Source organism: Orcinus orca, chromosome 12, assembly GCF_937001465.1.
Source record: "Orcinus orca chromosome 12, mOrcOrc1.1, whole genome shotgun sequence".
In the NCBI taxonomy this organism is placed as follows: Eukaryota; Metazoa; Chordata; class Mammalia; order Artiodactyla; family Delphinidae; genus Orcinus; species Orcinus orca.
In genome coordinates this window covers 15646641-15674601 of record NC_064570.1, presented here as the reverse complement: position 1 = coordinate 15674601, position 27961 = coordinate 15646641, and the positions used below count along the sequence as shown (strand labels likewise).

At 39.1% G+C, this 27961-nt stretch overlaps 3 protein-coding genes across 5 annotated transcripts in view; 1 reads left to right on the top strand and 2 right to left on the bottom strand.

Moving 5' to 3' along the window:
• The window catches only part of LATS1 (large tumor suppressor kinase 1), a 41669-nt gene extending 31262 nt beyond the window's left edge, over window positions 1-10407 (bottom strand). The window contains exons 1-2 of one of the 2 annotated variants that reach the window (XM_033405060.2): window positions 10270-10400; window positions 9301-9421 (exon numbers count right to left, since the gene is read on the bottom strand). The gene's annotated coding sequence lies outside the window, so the exon portion shown is untranslated. Of the gene's footprint in view, window positions 1-9300; window positions 9422-10269 lie in introns of both variants that reach the window. The other variant, XM_004263724.3, reaches the window with a different exon arrangement.
• Window positions 141-15833, top strand: LOC101281625 (translation initiation factor IF-2). Its single transcript, XM_033408189.2, is given in 5 exon segments — window positions 141-152; window positions 10000-10152; window positions 10154-10520; window positions 10780-10931; window positions 15662-15833. Coding segments are annotated over 4 exon segments (564 nt in total). The 3' UTR covers window positions 10812-10931; window positions 15662-15833.
• Window positions 14573-27961, bottom strand: NUP43 (nucleoporin 43). 2 transcript variants are annotated; one of them, XR_004476653.2, is made up of 9 exons: window positions 27787-27961; window positions 27352-27474; window positions 26623-26700; window positions 25084-25264; window positions 23655-23790; window positions 22478-22629; window positions 20340-20462; window positions 19942-20218; window positions 17273-17401 (listed from the first exon to the last, which is right to left on the bottom strand). XR_004476653.2 is itself a non-coding variant. In XM_004263723.4 (8 exons), exons 1-8 carry the CDS (start codon window positions 27904-27906, stop codon window positions 17172-17174), a joined length of 1143 nt encoding a protein of 380 aa, XP_004263771.1. In that variant the 5' UTR covers window positions 27907-27961; the 3' UTR covers window positions 14573-17171. The 2 variants fall into 2 exon arrangements, 1 of the variants encoding a protein (XP_004263771.1); XM_004263723.4 differs by lacking the exon at window positions 19942-20218 and having other exon boundaries at window positions 14573-17401.

Sequence of the window (27961 nt, the reverse complement as noted above, 5' to 3'; positions counted from 1 at the left end):
ACGTTGTAAAGCAACTATACTCCAATAAAAATTAAAAAAAAAAAAAGAACAGGAGGGCTGCAACAGCCCCAAAGGCAATGCAGCCCAGTATAAGAGCCATATCAGTTTCAAAAAAAAAAAAAAAAAAAAAGATTATCACGATGCTTGTACAGGTCTGTAAACATACAAAAAAACAAAAAACACTGAATTATGCACTTTAAATGAACAAACTTTATGGTATATAAATTGTATCATACAGCTGTTAAAAATAAACCTTTTTATTTTTAAAAATTATATTTATGGATATTAATTACATATATACACATACAGAAATATTTGCAGAAGGCCTGAGACAGGATGAAGTCCTGAAGCAGACCACTAGAGGCACAGTTTCCTGATGACTTCACCTCAATAATCAGTACTTTTGTGGTACAACTGCTAAATTAGTTATGAATCAATCAAATTCTACTTGACAAGCAGCCCACATTTCTCCATTTTGTAAAAACAAAAATAATGAACTTTGTCACTGTTACGTCTGTCTACAACATGACCCAATCTACTGATAATTATTTCATAAATGAAATTCGGACTGATACATCTTGTGCTTTTATGAAGAAAGCTGGTCTCTAATGATAAGCATTTTTTCCCCTCAGCCTTCCCAGAATATTAATGCTTACTAATGAATTTTTCTAGGTTTAACACTTAGCTCACCAGTCTAAAGTTGCAGAATCAACTCTCTACCCTTTCTAAAAGGGAAGATATTTTCCACTTCCAGTATAGAACCTATCATTTCTCCATCATCAAGGATTAACAACAGTGGTTGTGCAATGTCACATGTCAGTTCTCTCAGTATCTGGTTTGCACTTAATTTATAGCATCTAGGCAATCCTTTAATATCTCACTTATTTTGGGTTTCAACTCCAAGTTAGCCATCATTTTTTTTTTTTTGGGCCGGGCGGTGTGGCATAAGGGATGTTAGTCCCCCGACCGAACCTGTGCCCCCTGCAGTGGAAGTGCGGAGTCTTAGCCACTGGACCACCAGGGAAGTCCCTAGCCATCATTTTATTTATTTTTTTTAATTTTAAAATTTAAAAAAAATTTTATTTATTTATTTTTGGCTGCTCTGGGTCTTCGTTGCTGCGTGCGGGCTCTCTAGTTGCAGTGAACAGGGGCTACTCTTCGTTGTGGTACACGTGCTTCTCATTGTGGTGGCTTCTCTTGTTGCAGAGCACGGGCTCTAGGCACACGGGCTTCAGTAGTTGTGGCACGAGGGCTTCAGTAGTTGTGGCTCGCGGGCTCTAGAGTGCAGGCTCAGTAGTTGTGGTGCACGGGCTTAGTTGTTCTGTGGCACATGGGATCTTCCTGGACCAGGGCTTGAACCTGTGTCCCCTGCATTGGTAGGCAGATTCTTAACCACTGCGCCACCAGGGAAGCCCCCTAGCCATCATTTTATTATTATTTTACCACTTCCAAGATCATTCTCCTTGAGAGAGAAGAAAAACCAAAATAAGCATAGTTTTGTTTCTCTCTGTCAAGATACTACATTTGCCTTCCATCCCCCTAAAACAGAAACTGGTAAACAGCAGGCAGTGCAAAAATATCTGTTAAACTAATAAACGCAGGTGATTTATTCCTTCTTTTTACTCTTAAGAAAATATAATCTTGGTTTTTTTCTAATTATAAAAAGATGGACCTTACTGAAAAATTCAAATATTATATAATTATGTAAAGTAGAAGTCCCTCATAAGTCCCTCCTTCAACAGAGAGAGAATCACTGTAGTAGGCTGAATAATGCCATCCCAAAAGATAATCACTTCCAAATCCCTGGAATCTGAAAATGTTATCTTATTTGGAAAAAGGGACTTTGCAGATGTCATTAAGGAATTTGAAATGGGGAGATTATTAACAATTATCCAGTTGAGCAGTACATGCATGAGAGGCGGGGGAGATTTGATACACAGAATAGGAGGAGGCAATGTGACCATGGAGGCAGAGACTAGAGGGTGCAGCCAGAAGCCAAGGAATGCTGGCAGCCAAAAGAAAGATGGAAATGGCAAGGAACTGCTTTTCTCCTAGAACCTCCTAAGGGAGAGTGGCCTTGCTAACAACTTGATTTTGGGCCAGTGATACTGATTTTAGAATTCTAACCTCCAGAACTGTATGAGAAAACATTTATGTTGTTTTAAGCCTTCAATTTTGTAGTAATTTGTTACATAAGGCACAGAAAACTAATACAATCACTATTAATACTTCATACTCTAACATATATTACTCTTAATCAAAATGGGATCGTAACACACAAAATATGATGTCATTCTTTTACATTATCATGTGACTTTACAAGAAGAGAATGTCGTGTTGACCAAACTTTTCTGACCAAAGAACTTTTTCCCCCAGAGCATTTTATGGGATTCATGCTCTATGTAATATACTTTAGAGAACGCTGGACCAGTGAGATTCACTCTAGTCCTATATTCTATAACTCTGTACTTTGACTAACATTCCTAACATCCAAGTGAGTGCACAGTGGTCACAGAAATGACTGAGTTCTGGGATACATGTGATAATGTGTTATAGGTTTAAATAAATGATTAGTTTACACTTAGCTCTTTCATATACATGTAGAAATACTTGTGAATAAGATATGATGCCTGGTATTTCAAAGTAATTTGGTTTTGTGATGAAGTGGATGGAGATTTGGATGAGACAAAAGTGATAAACTGATGATTGTTGTAGCCGGGTGATGGGTACATGAGAGTTCACTGTACTGTTCTCTTTACTTCTGTGTATACTTGAGTTTTCCAAAACCAAAAGCAAAAAAATAAAGAAAATGAAATGACTATAGCGCTCTGTATCTTGGAATGGTTCTGCTACAAATTATTTATTTATTTATTTTTACATCTTTACTGGAATGTAATTGCTTTACAATGTTGTGTTAGTTTCTGCTGTATAACAAAGTGAATCAGCTGTATGTATACATATATCCCCATATCTCCTCCCTCTTGAGCCTCCCTCCCACCCTCCCTATCCCACCCCTCTAGGTGGTCACAAAGCACTGAGCTGATCTCCCTGTGCTATGCAGCTGCTTCCCAATAGCTGTCTATTTTACATTTGGTAGTGTATATATGTCAATGCTACTCTCTTACTTCATCCCAGTTTCCCCTCCCCGCCTTACAAATTATTCTTATTCAAATACAAAGTACACTAAAACACACAGGATTTCTTTAAAGAAACCATTAATTCTATGTAACAATATTGTTTCAACATTAGCTTTTCAAGGGAAATAACAGAAACATTATGTTTAAATGTTCATTTCAATTGTAATATGATCTGCATCACCTGATGTCAGAAATGGTGAAATGGAGGAAATGTGGCATGTCTTCATCCAATTGCTTTTGATTAATACCTGTGGCAGAGACTACACTAACATACTGCCCTCTATTTCCCAGTTAGTTGCCAAAGCCCCGCTAGTAGGTATCTGTAATGTGTGTCCATTCTGGGCCAAGGCAGTTAAAAGCCACTGTGCTTCTCCATCTGTTGCTTTCCTGCTTCAATGACAATCCAGGTCACATTTTGAGATGGTAGCTTCACATTATAGGGGACTGTGGGTTCCTAAGCCACTGGATGGCTTACTAACGACCCCCATTGGACTGTGTGTGAGCAAGATAGGAAATCTCTGTTGTGTTAAGTCATTGATATTTTGGGATTTGTTACCACAAAACAGCCTAATATTATTGTGGCAATAAAGACCGTCAAAACAAGCAGAGTCTATTTATTCAGAGCTTGCTATTGGAAGGGAGTTGGCCACTGTCACTAGTGTTTAGCAGAGACTCAAAGGCAGGCAGGGAAGCGGAAAAAGACTTCAGGTATGCTCTAGTTGTAGGCTGCTGTCATGAGGAAGCTGGAGGCCAGCTAACTAAAAGTGGGACATCCTATGTGATTGTTTTGGGAAGTATATTTGGTTTTCTCTTGTTGGTCCTGAGAGAAGCTGGCATCTACTGACCAAGACTTGACTGTTTGGGACTATTGCTACTAAGACTGTGGGTCAGAGTTCTACTTTCATATATGACCTAGCCATTGTCTATCTGTATACGTAGTCTCTCATTACCCTAATACAGAAATTGGTACCTAGAAGTGAGGTGCCGCTATAATGTAGGCCAGTACGGCCAAGTGGTCAGGTTGAGGGCTTCAAGGGAACTGATACTGGAGGCTGGAAAAATGGAGAACCATGTTTCACAGTGGCAAAATACTTGATAAAGTGGTTTGCCTGTTATAACTCACAAGGTAACAAACAGCCTACTGAACTTGTAGTTCTATGACAAGAGTTTAGAAAAGAGAATCTTAGAAGCGTATGCTGGCTGCTACTGGCTATTTGGCAAAGCAATACAAATAAATGACAAGGTCATGAAAAAAAGCAGCTTATTTGCAAACAAAAATAGAAAGGGACAGAAAGGGTTCATTAATTTAAAGTCTTGCAGAACTGGAAAAGCAGCTCGCTTTTAGACCCCAACATGAAGAGGTAGGATGAAAAGATTCTGAGCGCAGGTGCCCACTGAAACTTCTTGGCTGATTAAAGTACCTCAGTGGTTTAAAACAACAACAAAAACCAACGTTAAGGGTATGGCCTTCCCTCAAATAACCAAGTGAGAAGTGAAATGGGAGTTCTCAAATCTTTGGATGAGGTTACTAACACATGTGAACTTTGGTTATGGTTACTGACACATGCAACTGACTGGAATTAAACACATCAGAAGCTTTCTAAATTGAGGAAACTGTTTTGTTAAAAAAATTTTTTTTTGAAAAACCACTCAAGCTCAAACTAAAAAACCCTTCAACTATTCAAAATTTAAAACCCTTGGGCTCTCAACTCCTACGAGCAGTAACTTAGTCAAGAAAGATTTGCACCTTCCAAAGACGGACTATTCCCCCAAAGCTCACACTTCATAGGTGACCAAGGATGATTAAGGAAAAAGGACTCCCAGGAGGTTCTTGGAGAGCAATGGCCAACAGTTACAAAAAACAATGGATGAGGGAGTTCCTCCCAGACAACTGAATCAAGGTCCAGTAAAGGAATCTCCCCTTCCTCCAGCGCTGGTTGCTTTCACAAGATCTGCCTATGGTGGTTTTAAAACTATTTTATCAGCAATTGCTATTTCTCATTCTTCTCCTTTTCTAACAGTAGTGCTTATTATGCCCTCCTGTCCCTGTTTTACTACTGTGTAATGTGGTGAGTGAGTGGGAGACAGAGAGCGAAGATAACTTCAAAGGTCTCTGAGCCAAGAGGAGCTATATCCGGACCTGATGAAGAGAGTACTGGACATATGGACCATAGGACCTGTGAATCTAGCTACTGCTGATTAGGGCCCAACATGCTAGCAAAAGAATAACATAATACTATGAATGTCTTCCTAGGACATAAAGTATAGTGTTTTCTTGATTCTCAGATACATGCTTTTCCACATTTTAACATTTCTGAAACTGAGCATATCTTAAAATCAGTATTAAAAGGAATTTGCCAGCTCCAAAGTGGAGTTCTGGAATAGCAGACAACACACATAGCTAACCTGACCATAAATAAAAGGCCAAATTTCCTTGTCACTTCAATTGTATTATTTTCACTGGCAGCACCACATGGTTGAATCTAGACCCTTGATTAATGCTCAAATGTCTTCAAAAAGATTCCACTATAATGCAGCATTATGTACTCAGAAATTGTCATATAATAGACAATGCAGGACTTCCCTGGTGGCACAGTGGTTAGGAATCCACCTCCCAGCGCAGGGGACGCGGGTTTGATCCCTGGTCCAGGATCTCACATGCCGCGGAGCAACTAAGCCCGCAAGCCACAACTCCTGAGGCCGCATGCCTAGAGCCCATGCTCCACAACAAGAGAAGCCACCGCAATGAGAAGCCTGCACACCACAACAAAGAGTAACTCTCACTCACCACAACTAGAGAAAACTTGGGCTCAGCAACAAAGACCCAATGCAGCCAAAAAAAAAAAAAAAAAAAAAGACAATGCAATTAAAGGCATAAACAACTGCCAAATTCAGGTGAGATCACTGAATTTTCAAAGGTAAAAGTCTTTTATGAAGTACAAGCACTCAAATACCTGGCAAACCTTTTGAGTTACCTTCAGAAGAAGCTGTTTAATTTTTAACAATAACTCACTCAACTCAGGAGAAAAAACAAAACTAAGAGTTTAAGCAAAAGGAAAGGAAGACAAAACTCCAGTATTCTTCGACATGCCTCAAAATCATATACTCAATCATAAAGTCAATAAAGAGGTTCACGATAATTAACTGGGGTTATGAAAAGCAGCACGCCACCATGATGCTATCTGTTAACTAACCAAAGCCCAAAGTAAATCAGAAGAATTCTAGATTCTGAATGTGAATAAAGCTAAGACTCAAAAAAACTGAATGGTATACAATTGAATGGATAAATGTATTCTATTGAAGGTTAGTTAAAAACCATGCTTATTTTCTTTCCCCTGAAAAATTGTTACTAAACAGATTGCTTGTTTTAGACTTAATGGTGTCTTGGAACTGAGGAAATATGACAATTCAACCTCATCTTTTTAAAATAACTATACATTGAATTACATCATGTAGACGTATCATAACTTATCTATCCCCTACTGATGGTCCTTTAGGTTATTTCCAATTTTTGCTATTATAAATAATGTTTTAAACAGTGATAACTTCAATTGTATTGGTAATATTCTAGTTCTGAGGATGGGTGGTAAGTTCATGGATGTTCATTTTACTATGCTTCATAGCTTACATGTATACACATATTCCTTCTACATATAAAAATTAGTTAATAAAAACTGTGGCAATAAAAATTCTTGTGCTGGGATTTCCACTACAGGCGGCACGGGTTCAATCCCTGGTGAGGGAACTAAGATCCCGCATACTGCACGGTGGTATAGCCAAAAATAACTAACTGACTAAATAATAAAGTGTATAATTCAATGGTTTTTGGTATATTTACTGAGTTGTAACCATTTAAACAATCCATTAAAAAAAAATTCTTGTGCACCCATTATTGAGCATTTCCCTTAAGATAAATTCCGAGAAGTGGAATTGCTGGGTCAAAGAGAATGCATATTTAAAATTCTGATACTTATTGTCAGGTTGTCTTCCAGAAAGGTATACTAATTTACAATCCCTCCAACAAGGTATGGTTGACACTGGCATTAACAAACGTGAAACTGATATGTGAAAACTCTAATAAGTAAAGAGAATTTTTAGAAGAACACTTCAACACTAAACAGCTTACCTCTTTAACCCATGCTACACTGGTGCCAGATGAGTCTTCCTAATACATAGTTCTGATCATGCTACCTCCCTACTCCAGAACCCTCAATGATTCCTTTAACTTAGTTAAAGTCAGAGATCTGGGTCAAAGAGCAGGGTACAAATCCCAGTTCTACCAGTAACTACAATAGCTTTGTGATCTCAGCTGTGCCTCAGTTCCTTCATCTTCAAATGTGCGCAATAATAGTCCTATTTAAATAGGGTTATTTTAAGCATTAAATAAGTTTAATGCATGTCAAATGTTTAGAATAAGTGCCCGACTCAATAAATGTTAGTTATTATCTTCTTACTCTTTCCACTATCTTACCCAGATTCTAACCAAGCCAAATTACTTGCTCTCAGCTAATGTACTTTGTGCTTCTCTACTTTCATGTTCTTACTCTTCCTGTTCACTACTCTTGGAAGAGCCCCTCTGCCATATTTCTTCTTGTAGAAATTATACCCAACCTTGAAGGTCCCATTCAAATGCTTCCTTCCTGAAGTTTTCATTGAACTGGTAGCTGTCAACCTCCTCTGAACTCCAAATGCACTTTGCACAGTCAAATAAAACTTATTTTTCCTACTAGATCACAGATTGACAGAGCATAGGTGTCTTGGGGATATATAGATATAGACAGATAGATTGATAGGTATATCTATCTCTATATATGTATATCTACCTATATATCTACATATATATATTTATAATTTCAGATGAGCAAATGGATCCAGAGAGGTAATGTGTCCTGCCTAAGACCATTTAGGCATCTCAACATCATGCTAGGAATGGACTTGACACATCCTGAACCAGCCCAGGGCTCTTTTTACCATACCTACATCTTGAGTTTTCCTAAGGGATTATAACTACTCACATTCTTTGAAGAGATACTTAAACTGGTTAGACTGAAAAGACAAAACCTCCATTTCTTAGAAAGTTCAGACCTTCATCAAATGTGAAAATGTGAGTCCAAACAAATATCACTGTCCAGCTTAGAAGAAGAATAGATCCCATTACAATAGAAGATTTCACAGTGTTACCTTAGGTTGAATTAGGTTTTTTTTTTTTTTTTTTTTTGGGGGGCAGTACGCGGGCCTCTCACTGCTGTGGCCTCTCCCGTTGCGGAGCACAGGCTCTGGGCGCCCAGGCTTAGCGGCCATGGCTCACGGGCCCAGCCACTCCACGGCATGTGGGATCTTCCCGGACCGGGGCACAAACCTGTGTCCCCTGCATCGGCAGGCGGACTCTCAACCACTGCGCCACCAGGGAAGCCCTGAATTAGGTTTTTAAGAAAGATGGCCTGTCTCAAAATTTGACTAAATCAGTCATAAGAATAGCAACAGTAATATGTACTGTCTTAGCACCATAGTCTTAGTTGTTCATACAGCAATATTCAAGAATCTCTGCATACTGATGACATCTTCTCCAATTCAGTTTCTAAGAATTAACTTATCAAAAGTGAAAACAATCACCATATTTTATCTTCATGCTGAAAAATGACTGCCATTTCTACTTGATAAAAATGTTGATCAATGACTAAATAACTTTTGCGGTCTACAAAAATCCCCCACTAATGTAAATATAACATCTAGAACAAAAACTAAATAACCAGAACTGAAACTGTTCCTAGACTACATTTACGTAGAGTAACGAGGAGAAGCATTAAAAACAAAAACAAAAACTCAACCTACAGAAGGATATCCACACATGATATCAAAAATATGTAGCAGAAGTATTTTATTATTTGCTTTTGAAGAGTGGCAAGTCATATTCAATAAATATTCAGGCATAGAAAAAAATGCGCCTTCCCTGGCATGTACCATGATCTAGTTTCTTGCAGGAGCAGCCGATCAGAGGAACACAATGCTACTTCTTTTACTGTTAAATCAGTCAAATTCCTCCACTGCCTTAGGGAATCAACTAGCTCATTTTACCTGTCAACTTATCACAGAAATAACCTGAGTTAAATCACAAACGTAGACACCTTAGCAGAGAACATTCATTCCAATTATAATGTCCTACCGTTTCTTCCACATGGAGGAAATTTGATAAAAAATTCTTAATCCTCAATATATAATCCATAAAGGCCGGACAAGCTTCACATGATTCAAATTCAAGCTTCACATGATTCAAATTCATTTCCCTAACCGGAATGAAACAATATTATTTGTGCGAGATTATACTTATTTCTCACTAGATTTATGAATAACTTCTACATGACGATATATTTTGAGTAATATTAACACATGGGTCAACAGACATTACATTTTCTTCCCTTAGAAAAGAACTTTCAATTGGAGAATGGGGTTAAATCAAGTCACCTGAGAGTCATTCTTTGTGATACAAATTCTTTTTGAAGTTATAATAAACAATGTTCCCTTAATTTCCTTTCCTTCCTTTTCTGTATTTACATACACACGCCTACTCCACAGAGATCCCTCCATCTCTCCTACTCCTTCCAGCTATGAACAGTACCCTATTTACAGTGGACTGTAAGTAGAAATTCCGAGAATTTCTTCAAGGTATATCCAGCATCGGGTCCCTCTGGGATGAAAGAACTGCGTCTCTGTTACTGCGAATTTCCTTCAGAACTACCTTTCGCTTTTCCCACCCTTCGCTTTTCCCTCCTTCCTGAACACCGCTGACCCGTGCGTGTTGCGGATAAGGGTGGAGGTGCGAGGGAGTCCGCGCACGGCCTCCGGCGACACCGGCTCTTCCTAGCCCAACCTGAACCTCCAAGGCCGCAAAGCCCGGGGCTCTTCCTCCAGCCCCGGACGCGGCCAACCCTCGCTTCCCCAGGGCAGGGCTCCGCTCAGGTCCGTGCAACCAGCCAAGTCGGGCCCGCACCGGGCCGGCCCGGCCCGCCAGTCCGTAGCAGCCCCTGGACCCCCGCCAGCGGGGATGGGCGTGGGCCCCGGCGGCCACCGCCCCGCCAACTCCGGCGCGGGAGAAGAGAGTGCGCCCCACCCGCTACGCCAGCCTCGGACCTACCTGCAGGGGAGAGAGGGGCTCTTGGACAGCGGCCACGGGCCCGAGGGCGGGCGGCGAGGCGGCCGGAGGCCGTCCCGGGGACTCCGAGTATCCCCGGTGGGGCAGGGCGGGCAGAGACGCCGGGGGACTGCCGCGGGCCAGCGCGGCCCGTCGCGGGGGTCGCGGGGACCTGGCTCTCCCTTTAGCACCAGGCCGCCGCCGCCGCCATTTTGCCTTCCACTCGGTGTCGCCGCCGCCGCACTCCGCTGCAGGTTTCCCGGATGTGGGCATTTCCCGGCGTCGCTTGCGCGGGGGCCGAGGACTGGGGGCTTCGGCCCGCCCGGCGACGGGGAGTGAGCGCGTCGCCTGCGGCCTCCCGCTTTCCGTAGTCGCTCGTTTCTCTGCGTGTCTGCGAGCGTCGCTCCGCGTCGCCCCTGCCTTGCTCTGCTCAGGTGACTCGCCCCGGCTGGTGGCGTCAGGTTCGCCCCATCCCAAGCCCACTCATTTATTTCATTGTCTATCTCTTTTCAGTTGAACTCTTTCTATGGACGAATATAGGATAAAAGATGCGCATTTGGAGGAGTTTAATTCTCAGAACCTCGCTGTGGACATCGGGATTCGGGATTTCTAGACGCTTTGAAATAAATTGATTTTTGCTTAGCACTCTTTTCCCGAGTAAATCCGTAAGTAGTTTCTGAATCAGCCAGATTAGTATATTCTCGAACCAGGACAGATTAGGGAGTTTAGAGATTTTTAATGTCAGCCGACTCGGTAGAAGAGGAAGTCGTTATTGCCGTAATTGGGATAATGGTGACTGCGAGAAGAGGTTTTATTTCTTGTTAGATTGAATTAGAAGTTTGGGATGGGATCAATGGTTTTATGATGTTTAAAGGTACCGCCCACCCATTGTAAAGAGCGCCTTTGCCAATTCTGCCTCTAGAAAATACATACTTAGTATTTTCAAATATCTCATCCTTTTTTACTAGAGACAATTTTTTTAAGACTTTTTTCTGATGTTGAATTAGTTGCTGGCTACTGTATCCAGAAGTTCAAATGTGAAAACCTGTTAAAAGATTACATTCCACGAGCCCTTGGTTAAAAATTTGTATTCCACAATCACAGAGTCTGTAGAAGACATGGCCCAAAGTGGCTGACTTAATAGCTCTAGGTCTTACTTTCTTCAGCTGGAGAACTAAGTAACCTGCAGGGTATCTTTCAGCCTCAAAATTAATATGAATTATATGAATCTAATATGTTCACGGGCTTGCTTGTCCTTTGTACATGGATTATGTATCTGGAAGAGCAGACTGCCACCTAAACCTTGTCACCTCTGTCACCAACCCTCAGAACTTCTTTATTTAAGCTCTTCATCTCTCTAAACCTAAAGATGGGCATCTCCAAAAACTACTGTCTTTGGGAGAATTCCTAGATAATTCAAGGACCTCAGTGAATTGCTCTATATATTAAGAGATTTACTCCTGTGAAGTAGGGGGAGAAAAGAGCAGGGAAAGGAGAGAAGGAATGTTCAGGATAGAAGAACCAACCAACAGGATGAAACGTAGCTGAGACTGGGAGTGGGTGGAGGTGAAAGACCAGGAAAATGCCTACTAAGGGTGCTGATGTCTGAGAATGGCAATACCTGCCATTGTGTTTGGAGGTCTTTGTGTTGCTGTGATGGAAAACCGTTGGTCCAGCTTCAGCCTGTTCAACTCTTCAGTGCTTCATGGAAGAGGGATATTTTGATTTTGTTGTAGTTGTGTGGTTTTTGTTTTGTTAGTTGAGTTACAATACTGTGTTAGCTTCAGGTATACAGCAAAGTGAATCAGTTCTAAATATATGTATTTTTCATATTATTTTCCATTATAGGTTATTACAAGAGACTGAATGTAGTTCCATGTGCTGTACCACAAATCCTTGTTGCTTATCTATTTTATGTATAGTAGGTTGTCTCATTTTGTTTTTATCAACAGATGTAAGGGGCAAGTCTCATGCTTGGATGACTGTAGGAACAGAGGCAGCACACATGGAAAAAGTTTGGAGAGCACTGTGGTCCTGAGAACACAGGCTTTCCCAGGAATTCACACTGTCTTAGGGGAAGGCTCTCAACTATGAGCAGCCCACACTTAGGAGTGAATTGTGTTCCACCTCCTTGGGAGTGGAGAATCTACACAAATTATTTGGAATTCTGAGCAGATTTGTCTCTCATCCATTTTTTTCAAACACTTATTCTTATCAATGTGGACTCATGGATATTTATTTAATAGTTTGGGTATTGTTTTTGATCAGATTGTTCCAGCTTTGGCTATTGGAGCTCTTCCAGTTAGCTTCTGTGTCCCTATAACATACTCCCATCATTGTGGTTTTTTTTTTTTTCCTTAACTTTCTTCCTTTCTGGGACTACAAAATGTTCCAAACTATCTGGTTTATTTCCTGCCCCTCCAAGGAGCCTTGGTTCCTTTTACTGGAGAATGGTATTAGAAACCAAATCTGGGTTCTTGGTGTGCTCATTGCTACTGGGGAATCCTTGCTTGTAGGATCTCTCTGGCTAATAAGTTGATTCCATACTATGCAGGAGTAAGATCTGTGTTTTGATTTGTTGCAGCTAGTATTTTACAGTCTAGTATTAATTACAATTTAGCTTCTTATAACCATGGTCTGTACAAAAATTGTTTTGACAGTTGATGCATGTCTGATGGCTATGTTAGGCTGGTCTGTCAGCTACTGTTCCCCCAAAGTCCAGTAGTCATGACAGTTTGGAATTGACCATTAGTTTATTTTTAATTAATTAAAGTTTATTACCTGATCAGCTAGACTCTAGTCATTCTACTTCTCTCCTCTCACCCCCACCCCCTTTGTGGTTTTCTCCCTCTACTAATATAGTGAAATGTTGTAATTGTTTTGATGCTAAGATGACTGTAGTCTAGGCTGTTATTTAATTATTCTGTGTTGCCACTTAACATTAATTGTGGTTCAGAATGATACCAATGAAATAGTTTAAATAGTTGCGTATCATAGTTTGGCTCCCCCCAGGTTACATTATCTGTAAAACAAGAGCACTGCTACTGCTTCAGACCATCTAATTAGTCTGAGCTAGATATCATATTGATACCATAAGTTTAAATGAAGGCTTGATATAAACTATACACTCATGAACTTAGTATGCTTCTTAGACAAGATTCTAAAATGGATTATTAAAAGGATGTTTCCACAGTACTGTGAAATAAAAGTGTTATTCACAAAGGACAAGGAATTTTTCAATTATGCCAAAATTTTGATAGGATGATAGCTGTAGCACAGGTGTTTTCTCACATAGCCTTATGAACAAGATAAATGTGGCAGAATGTCAATGAGTTAGGTTGGTTTATAAATATTTCAACAACTGTAGCCAAATACCAATGATTCATATGTCACTGATAATTGGGAGGTGGGCCTAAGTCCATTTAACCTATCTCCTTACCAATGGGATGAGAGCACACTGGGCAATTCTGAAAACGATCAGCTTCTGCAGAAAAGATTCAAAGGTGATTGTTAGCTCTTTCCTAAAGTGAAAGAAAATTTGTCTTCTTAAACAGGAAGGACCTATAGTAAGAATCACAATCATCGGCATTAACTCAAGAATAGGGAGGTATGGTTTAGGGAGTATCAGGTGTGAAAATTAAGGGTTTAAGTTAAACTAGTCAGCAGTCAATTGAACAAATATCAGAATAGGTAAAATAAGCTGAGACAGCATTACAAAGGAATATTGTACCCAGAACCAGGATGGCAGATTTCTGTCATACTCTCAGCAAGGCAGACACCACTGGAAAAGTATTCATTTTGGAAGTCACACTTTAATGATGGCCTTTATTTTTTAAAGGGAAAACAAAATTGTGAGTTTAGTTCAATTCAGGCTAATTCAGGGCTTACTATGTATCAGATACTGTGTTAAACATTGTTCACACAACACTAAGACATGGGCCCTGTTCTTGAACTTGTGGTCCAGTAGAGGGAGACAGGCTGCTTAGCAAATGGCTGTAAGCACAATATAAGCTCTGCACAATGGGCTTTTGATGCCGAGTACAATTTAGCCCAGATTGTCAGAGGCCAGGGAGAACTTTCTTGAGAAAATGACACCTAAGAGGAGTCCGGAAAGGTATGCAGGATTTAGCCAAGAAGGGCAAGAAAGGTGGGGAAGGGAACCTTGCCCACAAGAAACCATTGAAGGGATTTTAAAAGTTTACCCCAAAGAAGCTACAATACGTAGTTCTGAACATTTGAATATATGATGAAAAGAATTAAATTTGTTTTTTGTGGCTCCTGAGAAAAGAAGACAAATGGAAGCAAATTTCAGTTCAGTATGTGAAAATTCATTTATTTAGTTGAACCTTATAGTAAAGTGCCCCAACAGAATGCAAATTCGATAAAATGGTGTTTGGTTCCATCTCATAGGTTCACATGATCATTTCATTAACCCAGAATAATGATTCTTTTTTTATACGATTGTTTTGGATCCCACTCACACACTAAAACCCTGCTATAATGCAATATCAATTACAGCTATCCAAACAAGGAGGCTACATTGGGAAATGGGAAACTTTATCATGGTATATTTTCAAGTAGAGGTTGGATGATAATTTGTTGGGGGTGCTGTGGAAGTGTTGATTAAATTTAGTATGGAGATGCCCTCCAAGATATCTTTCACCTCTGAGATCCTACAGCCCTCAAAAGAAATTTTATTTGATAGTTTCATGAATAAAAGCAGTGAGAATTAACAAATTCATAAATTAGGGTTTTATTTATCAATAAGGATAGAGAAGTTTCTTATGTTTCTTATTAAGCCTGGCAGAACTCTTCAATTGATAGAAAATGTAACACTATTCAAATGTACTTCCTTCTACTTATGGTTACAAATACCCTTAAATCAAATCAAAGCTTCAAACTTCAAACTTGTTTCCATTCCAAGCTAGTATGCTAAGCCTGTATGTCTGGTTCCCCCCCTCTACCAATTACTTACTGTAGTGATCAAGGGAAATTGTATACATTGCTGCTGGAAACTGAGAAGGGTGCTAACAACGTACATGTAACCTTCAAACTTTTCAGCAGCAGATAATACGGATCGAAGCAGAGGCACAACAAGTTTGCCATTCACTGTACACGGAAAATGTGCCACCTGGGAGCTAGGGTCTTCCAGTGATGAGATCAACTCTGGGCCATTCAAAGCAAAGATGTTAGCCTGCCGAGTAGAATGGGAGGATGCCTGTACCGGATGAAGAGTGGGACACTGTAGCTTAGGCTGCAGCAAGACATTCATACAAAGGGAAATATAAAGTCAGAGGAAAATTCTTAGCTATATTTTTATTATTGAATTCACGTGTTGACTGCTAGAGAATGTGCATCTACAAATATAACATGTATATTTCTTTTTTTTTTACAGAAAAACTATATACATTGATGGATAGAAGACAGTATGAAAAGAATTGTCTCTCTTTGAGATTAAGTACTTACAATTTTCTTTTGACTGTCTTTTCTACAATGAATGACTTTTGTAATAACAGAAAGTTTTAAAAATTAGCCCCAGCAATAAAACTATAAACAGATTAAGAATTCCTATCAGCAACGTTTTCTTTCCTTCTCTGATTCTTTGGAATTCAAAGTTACTAATTATCTTCAGTCGATTTTTTTTTTTAGGCTGTGCTGTGCAGCATGTGGGATCTTAGTTCCCCGACCAGGGATCGAACCTGTGCCCCCTGCATTAACCACTGGACCGCGAGGCAAGTCCATTCAGTCAAATATTTTTGAGCCAAATATATATAAAACAGCAGATGCATATATGTATTCCATTTTAAAATGTTAACAAAAAACAAAATCCAAAAAACCCTGAGGTAAGGTGGCATAAAAAAACTGCAAATATTTATTGGGACGGAAAGACAAAACTTCATAGTAATTATTGTTGGAATTGTAAAGTAAATAAACATACACTTCAATTGTGTAATAGGAGTGATTTGTCATTAAGGTCTTAACAGTTCAATAATGCATTTAATCTAACAAACTTTAGAAAGACAATATCATAAAATTGTCTTAAAACACTGCATGTTAGGTCATCATTAATATTAAAGATAAAGATGGCAAAACTCTGTACTCCTACCACATCATCATACTAGTCTCTGCATGTTACTATCAAATTCGTTTGTAGGTCAGCTCATTTATCAATGTCAAATCCTATCTTACTGCACAGTGTCCAATTCAGCAATTTTCAACTACGTTGTAAAACTAAATAAAAGCAAAAATCCTTAGGAAAAATGTACTTGTCTTTTTTTCTTTTCAAGAGAAATAAAGTTGGGTCTAAGGAGCTGACGGAGTTCTGTTCAAACCCATTCCAGTAAAGGAAACTGTCAAAACATTTTTACCTTTAAAAAAATTTGAACACTACAAAAATTTTGCCATTTTTGTTCTCAATTCTTTCTGAAAAAAGTTTACAAAAATTATTAAGTAAATAAAATGTGGAAGAACTGAAGAAAATACTTGTGGTAAAAAAGAATAAATACTAGCTAAGGCCACCAGGGAGGGGTATACCCCACACACCGTTGATAAAAAGGATAGGAACCCATTGGTGGTTTGACATTTTTGAGGCCTGCAACATCAACAATGAAGAGTTGGTTCCATGAGCTGTCCAGAATTGTGCTGAAGGCAGTGCATTTATCAGCACAAGGATCCCTCTGATGTTCTTCCACACGGTCCAATTCTTTTGCCATCAGTCATTAATCAGACTCTAGCTACTAACTATTAGAAGAATATTCAACTAACAAAGGCTGAAACTGGGCATCAAAATTAACAATAGTTTATGGATGCTTCCCCTGCAAATTTCCAATAATAAAAATTTGCATAGAGAAGCTGGAATTTGAAAGGCTATAACTGTATGTTTTACATGAACTCTTTTAGTATCTTCATGAAAAAAGTTGTCTAGTAACATAAATTGCTTCTGCATCGGTTCCACAAACAAGACAAGGACCTAAAACATCCAAACTGTTCACAGACAAAGTCCTGTTGGGAAGCAAGCTTGTGATTTCAATACGGTCTTTGGCAGGGTCAGTGATGAGCCAGGAGCTTATAAGAGATTGATGAACATTAGCTTGGTTACTAATGCTATGAGACAAAAAAGTACTATTTCTTCCTCCTGGGAAAAGAAAAGAAAAGGTGAAAACTTCTTTCAAGACTAATTTTATACTAGTAAACATCTGAAATTCTAATACTTAAAAAAGGCGATGAATATATATTGGTTTTAATTCTCAAGAATAACTGGCTGATAAGTCCATTATAACACATCACCATTTTTGACTAAAGGCTTAGTCAGTGATATTAAATACTCAAATTTCCATGGGATAATATGGCTATGAAACTTGAAATCTTCAGCAAAGCACAAGATTCATTTTGACCCTGTCTTCCTGTTTATTCTTTAACGGAAAGTCTCAGAAATGTACCAAAATGCCTAGAAGACAAGTAGAATAAATGTAGATAATATATGGAAATCAAAGTTCTTAGATAATCAAAAAATGAAAATTTCTGGATGTATTTCTACATGAATATTTCTAAAAATATATTTACTTCTATATGTCTAAAAATATAATCAACTTGCTTTAGATCTCCTTTTATTCTTCGCCTTTATTTCAGGTAAATGTTCTTAAAAGTAGAATTTAAGAACACTACCAGATTATACACTTTTATGTCTGACAGTGCTCTTCATTTAATGCAGGATTAAGTGGGGGCAGAAGCAGTATATTTCAGTTTTAGCCTTCATTTGAAATTTTCTTTCCTTTCAACTTTCTGCCAGATCAAATAAAGACAGATTTCATTTACTCAATAAATGGCTGAGTACCTACTCTATGCCAGGCGGTGTGCTAAGTGCTGGGAATACAAGGCAAAGTCCCTCATATCTTGAAGCTTAAAGATTAGTGAGTTTAAATCTTGCTGATTCTTAAAGCCCAACTCAACTTCCTTCTCTAAGAAGCCTTTGAAGATGACTCTAGTTCATGCTTCTCTTCCTTCTGGAACCCTCAGCACTTATACGCACCACTAATAACTTACTACTTTATAACATTTCTTGTATGATTTAACTTTGCATGCCCCCTTCTCCATAACTAAATTAAGTATTTCTTAAGGGCAGGTTGTATAGATTATATTTATTTTACCTTTTCACAGTGTCTAATATTGTTCTTGCGATACTAGGCACAGAATATAGTAAATGGCTCTTTCCAGTCTAACCAAGGTTCTTCAAACAGTAAAATCTCAAAGGCAAGATAGTGGGGGTAGGGGAAGAAGAAATAAAAAACCAAGTGCTTAGCTAATGCTTATTATTTATTAGAAACTAATAATATTCTTAGTTTCTCCATACATGCAGTTATTAGCATAGACGTGCTGCATGCTCTACACATGCGACACTTCTCCAGAATTTTTCTGGAGATGTTTCAGATTTTTCCTTCTTAGTTTTTGTTTACCTTTTACTGCTCCTATATTTTATATTACTCTTGAATACTGTGAAAATTAACATTAGAACCACTGTGCTAAGTCTCCTCCCTGGTCTCCCTGCTTCTGTTTTTTCCATCCCTCTCCCCAGTCTATTTTCTACACAGTCGCCTAAGTGATTCTTTGGAAACGTAAGACAGATCACCCCACTCCCCTGCTCAAAATTCTCCAGTGGCTTTCTGTCACATTCAGAACAGAACCTGAAGCCCTCATCCCTGTCTGCAGAGTCCTCCGCAGCTCCTGCCACCTCCGCACACTCCCGGCCTGCTGAACTGCAGCCACACTGGCCTCCTTGCTGTTCTGTCTCAGGCCCTTGGAATTGGCTGTTTCCTCCACCTGGCACGCATTCCTGTGACTCGTGCCTCCACTTCCTCAGGTCTCTGCTCAAATGTTCTCCCTGCCAAGCGGCCCCTCCTCCGCTAATTCTTCATCCTCCTGTTCTCTTCACTCTTCTTCATAGGCATCAGGGTATTTGGTCCAGATCTTTTCCTTCTTGCTGTCTCCTTTCCTACTTTGCTGTGCTCTACTATGTCTTGCAGGGACAAACTCCTTTTTCCAGGCTCCCTTGCCATCTGCCTTCCAGGCAGACCCTGCCCATGGGAGGCACTACTGTGGGTGACTGGAAGGCAGACGGGGTCGGGTGGGGGAAGGAAAAGGCTCCAGGTTCCTGGCAACGACAACACAGCCTGTAATTCCAGCCCCGGCTGAGGTGGCACCTTTTCTGCTGATCCAGAACCAACTTGGACAGCACTTCCAACAGTACAGCAGAGGTATTAACAACTGTTGATTTCTGGCATTCCTCTTTTTTTGCTATTTGCTCTTCCAGCATCCCTCCCATTCCCTTTTGTTCTGCTAGCCCTTCTAACACACGTGAAACCAATTCCTTCTAAATCCAGGGTAGTTTCTGTTTTTCTGCTGGGACTTTTACTGAGACATTATCTATCTTACTTACTGTCTACTGGAATATTTGCTCTATGAGCCTCGAGGCTTTTCTGCTCACTGTCATGGGCTCTAACACCTAGAAGAGTGCCTAGCACGTGGTAGGGACTTGATAAACATTTGCTGAATGAATGAACAAATAAACTTTGGAACCACAGACAAACTCAAAAACAAGAAGGTTAGAAAATGCAAAAAAACAGAAACAAAAATACCTCTTGATTTTAAGAGTATAGTTTCTGGCTGACCTTTACTTACCTCTGTCTTTAATCAGGAGACAGGGCCTTTTAGTCTGAGGAGAAACCAGTACCTTAATACATAAAAGATCAACTTTGGTCTTGCCATACACCCTTGACAATGTAGTATAAGAGAGCTGTCAATGCCTATCCTATGGCATGAGGGCCCACAACAATGTACTCACAAACAAGACCCCTGGCTGTCCGAAGTTAGCCAGCTAACAGCATTTCTAGTCATCAGCAGTACAGTGGTCAGTAGCTGACAGTCAGATTTCAAGCCCTGTGATACTAGAATTTACCTTGAAGCCAGAGAATGGAAACATTTTGTCATTCCTTAATGTTAAAAATACGAGAATTTCTAATTTGGTATTTAAAAATATAATAAAATTACACACAAGAATCTTCATTAAAATTTTTTACCTTGGTGAAAGAGTGATGATTTCTCAGGTACATCTGTGGAGGCATCCCAATGCCAGAGAGATCCATCTTCAGAACAAGTAAATAGATGATCTGGGTTGGATGGGTGAAAGTGAACTTCCCACACTAAAAGATAAGAACCAAGAAGCTTATTCTTGTATAGATTAGTTGAACAAACATCAAAACCCTGTCTCTAGGCATCACCTTCCATTAACCTCCATCACACACCTTCAAACTCCAAGCCTGTGATAAAAATCAAAGGCTTCAGGATCAAAGAAAAGACGTAACTCTCCAAATGGCTAAAACATGTAGATAAGATAAAGAAGTCAAGTAAATCTACTTGTGTATTGGGCCAGCAAATGAATGAAAATAAATGCTAGTCATTTGACCTATTACAATTTTTCTATGGAAAAGTATGACAATGGAATAATTCTGAAAAGATTTTTTGAAAATTGTTAAGTTCTCTTATTTTCAATTCCTGTGTCATTAACACATGAAGGTTATATTATTGGAAAGAGAGAGAAGACCATAAAAGTAGAATACAAATGAATTTCTAAGAGACATAGTCCAATTTTGGCTCATGCCAAGACTCTGGATTCTTCTGGCCTGTATCACTGAAATAGCAACTAGCTCCCAGCAAACCAAAACCTGGAAATGCTCCAAAAATCTGGATCCGGTTTCAAATGAAAGACTTAAGAAGCCAGCTTGGGACTGGGGACTCCTCAAGCTCTAAACTTTAAGGGAACTTTGTGTGCCAAGAGGTATCTGGGAGCCAAGGACTGCCCAGGACGTCTTAGGAAGACAGCTGCAGCATGAAGGTGAAACAGTAGTCTGTGAACAAGGGTTTTCGTGATTCTGGGTTAGGTAACCTTAGAGAGGCAGCATAGAAAGTGCTCAGAGTGTAGCATAAAAAGTGCAAGGCACATGTTTGCAAGCTGGCATTTTCATTCTGACAGTTACCACAATTAAACACGCCAGAAAACAAAAAGGTCACCTTCCTCCGGAAAGGAATGTGTGCTGGTGAGTCCCTGTGTAAAGTACATTCATACTGTTTCATTAAAACAAAGTAAAATAAAACAGCCTATACAGCCATTAGCAGACTGCCCAAATCTGGATTCTTATGTATTTATATACTTTCAAATTAGAAAACAAACCTCTATAAAACATCTTATTTCTAGCCAAGAGTCAAGATGAATTCAAAATACACTACAAGCCACTATACTGTGTGTTTTGTTGAACAATACAGGCTGGCGTTTAAAAATGGGCTGGTGAGAAGAGATCTGAAAGTTTGTAATTCTAACTACCACTAGGTTAGCAACAACAGGCTCTAAGGGCACACCTATTTCTTTTTATTCTTTTTACCTGGACATAGCCATACCTGGAAGAGGGAAAAAGTTTCTATTTGCTTCTTAAATATAATCTTAAAAATCATTTATCTTTCCAAAGTATTAATAATGTGAAACAAACTTAGAAGTTGCAATACTGGTATAATGTTTGCTCTTCTATAGTTTTACTGAAGCATTAATACCAACTTCTCTTAAGTCAGAATTTAAAACTATAATCCACCCTGACGTGGTGATAAAATGAAAAATTTCCGTTCAGCCAAAAACTCTCCACCAAAATCAAATGACAAACATGAAAAACAAGGCAAGAGCCTATATCTTTTGTTCTTGTTAAAAGAAAAAAAGAAAGAAGTACAATAATAAATCGAAGAACACACAGATTAGCAAATATAAAAAATAACAGCCTGCATTTGCATGGGAAAAGTGCATTCTCACATACTGGTGTGGCAATATAAACTCGTATTATTTTTATGTAGAACAATTTGACAACATGAATCACAGCTTTAAAATTATGCAAACTTTTGGACTCATCAATTCTATTTCTAAAAAACTATCCTAAGAAAAGAAGCACATAAAGATGAATATGTAAGGATAATCACTACGGTTTTGTGTATAATAATCAAACATGTTAAAGAATGTAAATTTCAAATAAAAAGGGATTAGTTAATTATTATAAATTTATACAATTCAGTCAAAAACTCTGCTGTAGAATGATCCGTAGGTATCATTATGGAAAGCTGCTTATAATACATTGTATAGCTCACACACCAAAAACTTATGTATCACCACAATACTTACTTTCAGCTTCATGAGCCTTCAGTAGAGACACGGGCATTGTACCTTGTCTAACATCCCAAATACTTAACATTCCATCCTGACCACCGGTAGCTACAACATGCTGCTGGTTGGGATGTCTATCAACACAGTGGAGTGGCACTCGGTCACCAGTCCTTTAATGGGAGATACAATGACTTCACACAGTTGTAAAGTATAATTTATCTTTGAATAACCTATGAAACCTGTTTCTTTCCAGTAATGAAATGATAATTTTGTGGCTGGAGCTACTGGCTAAACTTAAATCATGTCAAAAAACTGACTACGTTAAATATATCTCTAAATATTAAAATTTTGAGGGGGAATTAAAAGCCAGAGTTATTCATTCTCTCTTCAATTTGGACACATAAGGAACAAGATAATTTGATGGTAAGATATGCAAAACACTTCCATTTCTTGGCTTTTGAAAGACATTATATATCAACTAAACAGCATATTCCTTACTTCTACTCTACCTTATTTAATGCTTAGTTTATATAACTTTTTTTCCAGCGTGACACATGCTATTTTCTAATTAGAGAAGAGAAGATTGCACACATAGAAAGGGGATTTCTGCTCAAAAAAATATCTTGGATTGTATTTTTCTCCCAATCACATCTAGAGTGTATTATTAGTAGAATAGAATATTCTATTAATATATTAATAGAATATTCCCACTATTAATAGAATCATTTGATGAGCAAAAAGAAGTTCCCCATTAAATAACATAAACTTCAAAGAGATTAATATAAACTTCTGAATCAATACAACAAATATTTACCAAACGCAGCATGGTACTATCAAGCCCATCCAACTATACAGCTGACCCTTGAACAACATGGATCCACTTACATATGAATACTTTTCCACAGCGCTACATGAGCTGAGGCTGGTTGAATCTGCGGATGTGGAACCTCTGATACAGAGGATTCCACGTATATTGAGGGCTGACTATAAGTTATACAGGGATTTTCGAGTGTATAGAGGGTCAGTGACTCTAACCCCCTACATTGTTCAAGGGTCAACTGTATTTGCTTTATCAAATTTAGTCAGAGATTATTCTCTTAGCATGCAATTAAAATACAATATGGTTTAAAGTCAGTTGCTATAAACAGTCAAACAAATTTGCGTCACACTACTGAAATTACAAATCAAAACTTACAGTGATAATATCTGAGAGGGCTCATTTCCTTGTTGTCTAAAATCCCATATTTTTAACTGTCCAATTGAATTTACTGTAAGAATCTCAGGAGTTCGAAGGAAGGTTACAGCATGGAGTGTACTGCTATCTGCATTGTCTACAAATGAAGAAAACAGCATTGTGTGTTAACAGGTCCCCCTTTTCCATGAAAATTTTAAATTGCATTCCCTCCACTGATTGAAATATTACAAATGAAATTTTAAATAAGTCACAGTTTAATTTCTATAGAAAAATGCAATAATATACATGTTAAAATGGACTCTCCTTTAATAGAAAAATTATATCACTCACAGGACATCTGAACTGTTTTCCAAATGGAGGGCTAAGTTTTCACTTATTTCTCTATTTCCACTTTAGGTTGTTACCCTCCATTTCTGAGACAGCTGTTCAGGTTCCTTTATATCCAACTTTACTTCCCTCTACTGCTTAACACAGAACCTCCATTCTATTGAGCCAAACACCATTGCTTCCTACAGAGTTCATTCTGACCTATATTATTCTGCTGACTTATCTCAAATCTATACATCTTTATCCTCATCAGCTCTCTTCTCCTCCACGAAGTCCTTCCTGATTGCTTTAACTGTCCTTTTCCTTTTCATAGTGTGTTTAAACTTACACCACTTAATTTACTATACACTTAAATTGTTTTGTGACCCTTGTCCAAACTGCCACCAGGCAGTGGTCCCTAAAAGCTAAACAAATAGTGTTCCTCAGAACTAAAAATCATAACAACACAACACACTGATTCATGGGCTCAATCCAGACGTTCTGATTTAGGAAGTCTACAGTGATGGCCTGTTAAAACTCTCCTCAGGCAAGCCTGTGCAAAGTATGGTTGAGAACTACTACACTAGAATAATCCTTCTAAAGCATGACACGGGGTACATCACCCCTTTGCTCAAAAACTTTCAATGGCTCCGTAGTTGCCCACCTAACAAAACGTAACCTCTACAGCTGTGCATTAGATTCTTCACAACCTGACCACAATTTACCTTTCTTGTTTCATTTCTTACTTCTCCTATACAAATATCTAAAGTCAGGTCAAACTACACTTTCTGTCATTCTCTGAATGGTCTTACCCTGCCTCCATGCTGTTCCCTTTATCTGGTGTGCCACCTTTTAGTATTATTTATGGTTTGGAACCTAGATTAAATGGATTGCCACCTGCCCCTCAATTCTTTATCTGTTAATCCCCTCTGGCTCTCCTCTCCACAAATTTCTTTTTCTTCTAGTCACTCCTTCATACAGGCCTTATCAACATACTGTCTTGATAAAGGGATCCTGCTTTGTATATATTTAAATCCCTCAAACACCTAGCATTGCATTTACTTAGCACATGGTAGCTGCTCAATTACTATGCAATAGACTAAAGAAATAGGATTTTTCTTACCTATAGTTCTTAGAGCTTCCTTGTGATCAGCTCTGAAGAGATTTATTCGACCATCTTCTCCAACTGTGACAATTTCTGGGTTGCTGCACACAACACCTGTGCATGGTGCACTGCTACAGGAAGGACTGCCTGGACCCGTGTGGTAATGAGCTGTTGTCCACTGCTGGCTGACTGACAGAGTCTACAGGTCACAAATGAGGCTATGATTAATCAAAGCAAAGCTCCAAAAAACTAGAGCTTTCCCCAACTAAAACTGTGTCTCACACCTTTCTAGAAACATAGTAACTCTTTTCCCTTTGTATTTCCAAGCATTAAGGTCTAGAAACTACTTCCATTAAAGCTCTGTATATACCGGATTAGATTCAAAAGAAACGCTTTTTAATAACATCCCAAACTTATCTCAAACTAAAGAAATGGTTTTTAGGTATCAGGTAATTATGTGTTCAAAGGCAACTCTAAATTCTTAAGGGGGCTGGCCTACATTTAAGAGAAAATCTCGTAGTGCTTTCCAAATGACTCCATTAAGAAAAATAGTTAAGACTTCCCTGGTGGCACAGTGGTTAAGAATCCACCTGCCAATGCAGAGGACACGGGTTCGAGCCCTGGTCCGGGAAGATCCCACATGCCGTGGAGCTACTAAGCCCATGCGCCACAACTACTGAGCCTGCACTCTAGAGCCCGAGAGCCACAACTACTGAACCCGTGTGCTGCAACTACTGAAGCCCATGCACCTAGAGCCCGTGCTCTGCAACAAGAGAAGCCACCGCAATGAGAAGCCTGCGCAACACAACGAAAGAGTAGCCCCCGCTCGCTGCAACTAGAGAAAGCACGCACGCAGCAACAAAAGACCCAACGCAGCCAAAAAAAGAAATAAAAAATAAAAGCATTGCTGAAATAAACAGTAAAAAAAAAAGAAAAATATTTAACTAGACCTGGCTCTTGTATTTACTAGGCATGCCTATTAGTAAGATGACCTTGATTAATCCCCAAATCTAAGTAAGCATTCTCTTCTCGCAACTTAAAACTTTTACTTCAAGGGGGCCTATTTTAAAGGACTGCCCTTACCACTGTGCTCTGAAGATCAGCAGTCAGGCTTTGGCACACACAAGAAAGGCATTGTAAAAAATGTCAAGCCTTCATATAGTATATCCTCTCTTTCAATTGAAACCTAGGTTCTATCTGAAGCAAAGTAGCTGTTCCTGTTCTCTCTCATGATGCTTGAGCTAGAAAATGTTCTTTCTTTCTTCAAAAGACCAGACTAGGATCTTAAAAGAGAATTACAGGAAAAGTACTTGCCAGAATACCATATTGTTAAATCTAACCTAAGAGGATATAAGAGATCCCCAATTTGAATGAAGGATCACACAAACATGGTTCTAGAATTAATCTACTAAAAGATGGGTAATACAATGATTTTTCCCCTCCATGTTTTAAGACTATAAAACTTTATTATTTGTGTCATTATTAAGTACAGTCTTCTTTAAACCTTCCTAAAAAAAATTAAAATGCAAATTGAGATTTCAAACAAAAGTTCTTTACCTGGTTATTCGGATGGTGAAGGAAAACTGTTACACATCCTGTTGATGAAGCAGCTACAATTCTTTCCTGGTCAAAAAACTAAGAAAATTCTTGCTTGTTATAGATTCATAAATATTAGCAGGGAGGAAGCCATTTGTTTGACTCAATTAGTAGTATAACAATTTTAAAATGCAAAGAGCCTATAAATGCTAAGCAAATAAAATGTGAGAGTCAAAATTCCATTCCCACCACTTACTACCAGCTTTGAGACCCTGGCCAAGTTAAGTTCTCTAAGCCTTGGTAAACTTGCAAAACACAGAACTAATCCCTGCTAGACTGTTATGAGAACTCAAAAAGCAAAAACATGTAAAGTGCCTTACACAGTATTTGTCACATAGTACATGCTCCAAAGATCTTAGTCTCAGTGTTCTCATTAAGACAGAGATAACAGTATTTGATTCAACAAGCATGCGATGAGAATGAAATTAACTTATGTAAACGGTGCTTGGCAGATAGTAGATGGTCAATTAGGCAAACAAACAAGCTAGGATTAATTCCACATCCCCTTCCCCAGTCCTGATTCTGCCATTAAGCAGCTATATGATGTTGGCAAATCATGACCTATAGGGAACTCAGTTTCTTGTAAACCTGGGGTGAGACTAGACAAACTTTAAGGTCCTTTACATCTCTAAGTGTAAAGATCACTCTCAGTTTTTTAAAAGTTAGCTTTTGGATATTACACAGACTTACTTGTAAATCCATTACATCACCATGGTGTCTGATATCACACAATAACTGATGGTCTCCTTCAAATCCTCCATCAGAGTCCAAGTTCCCAAAATCTCCAATAGACCACAGTGAAACATAATTTTCCTGTAAAGCAGAAAATTTTATCTTGAGATGAAATATATGTCAAACTCTCCGAAATTAAAATTTGCCCTGCCTTCAATCAACCTTGCTTTAAAAGCATCCCAGGCAAATGGAATGATAATCATTAAAAAAGAGGAGATACGGGGCCATCGATGGCTCTGAGGTACAAGGCAACCGAGCCTGAAACGTGCATTTGGGGGACAGAGAAGGGCGAGAGGAGCCAGAAGACGAGAGAGTTCGCGCGCCGGCGGCCGGGGGCTCGGTTCCAGGAGGGAAGGAGGAGGAAGGGGCTTCCCGGGCCGGGAGCGGGGGTACCTCATTGTCCCAAGAGCCCGTGGCGAAAGTCTCCACGGTCTGCAGGCTTCCCGGAGGTACCGGTCGCCAGCGGGTCTTGCTGATTTTCTGTGACACAAACTTAGCATAAATTTCCTCCATGCCGAAAGCAACCAGGCCAGGGACAGCAAGAGGCACAGAGCGCGCCACTCAATCC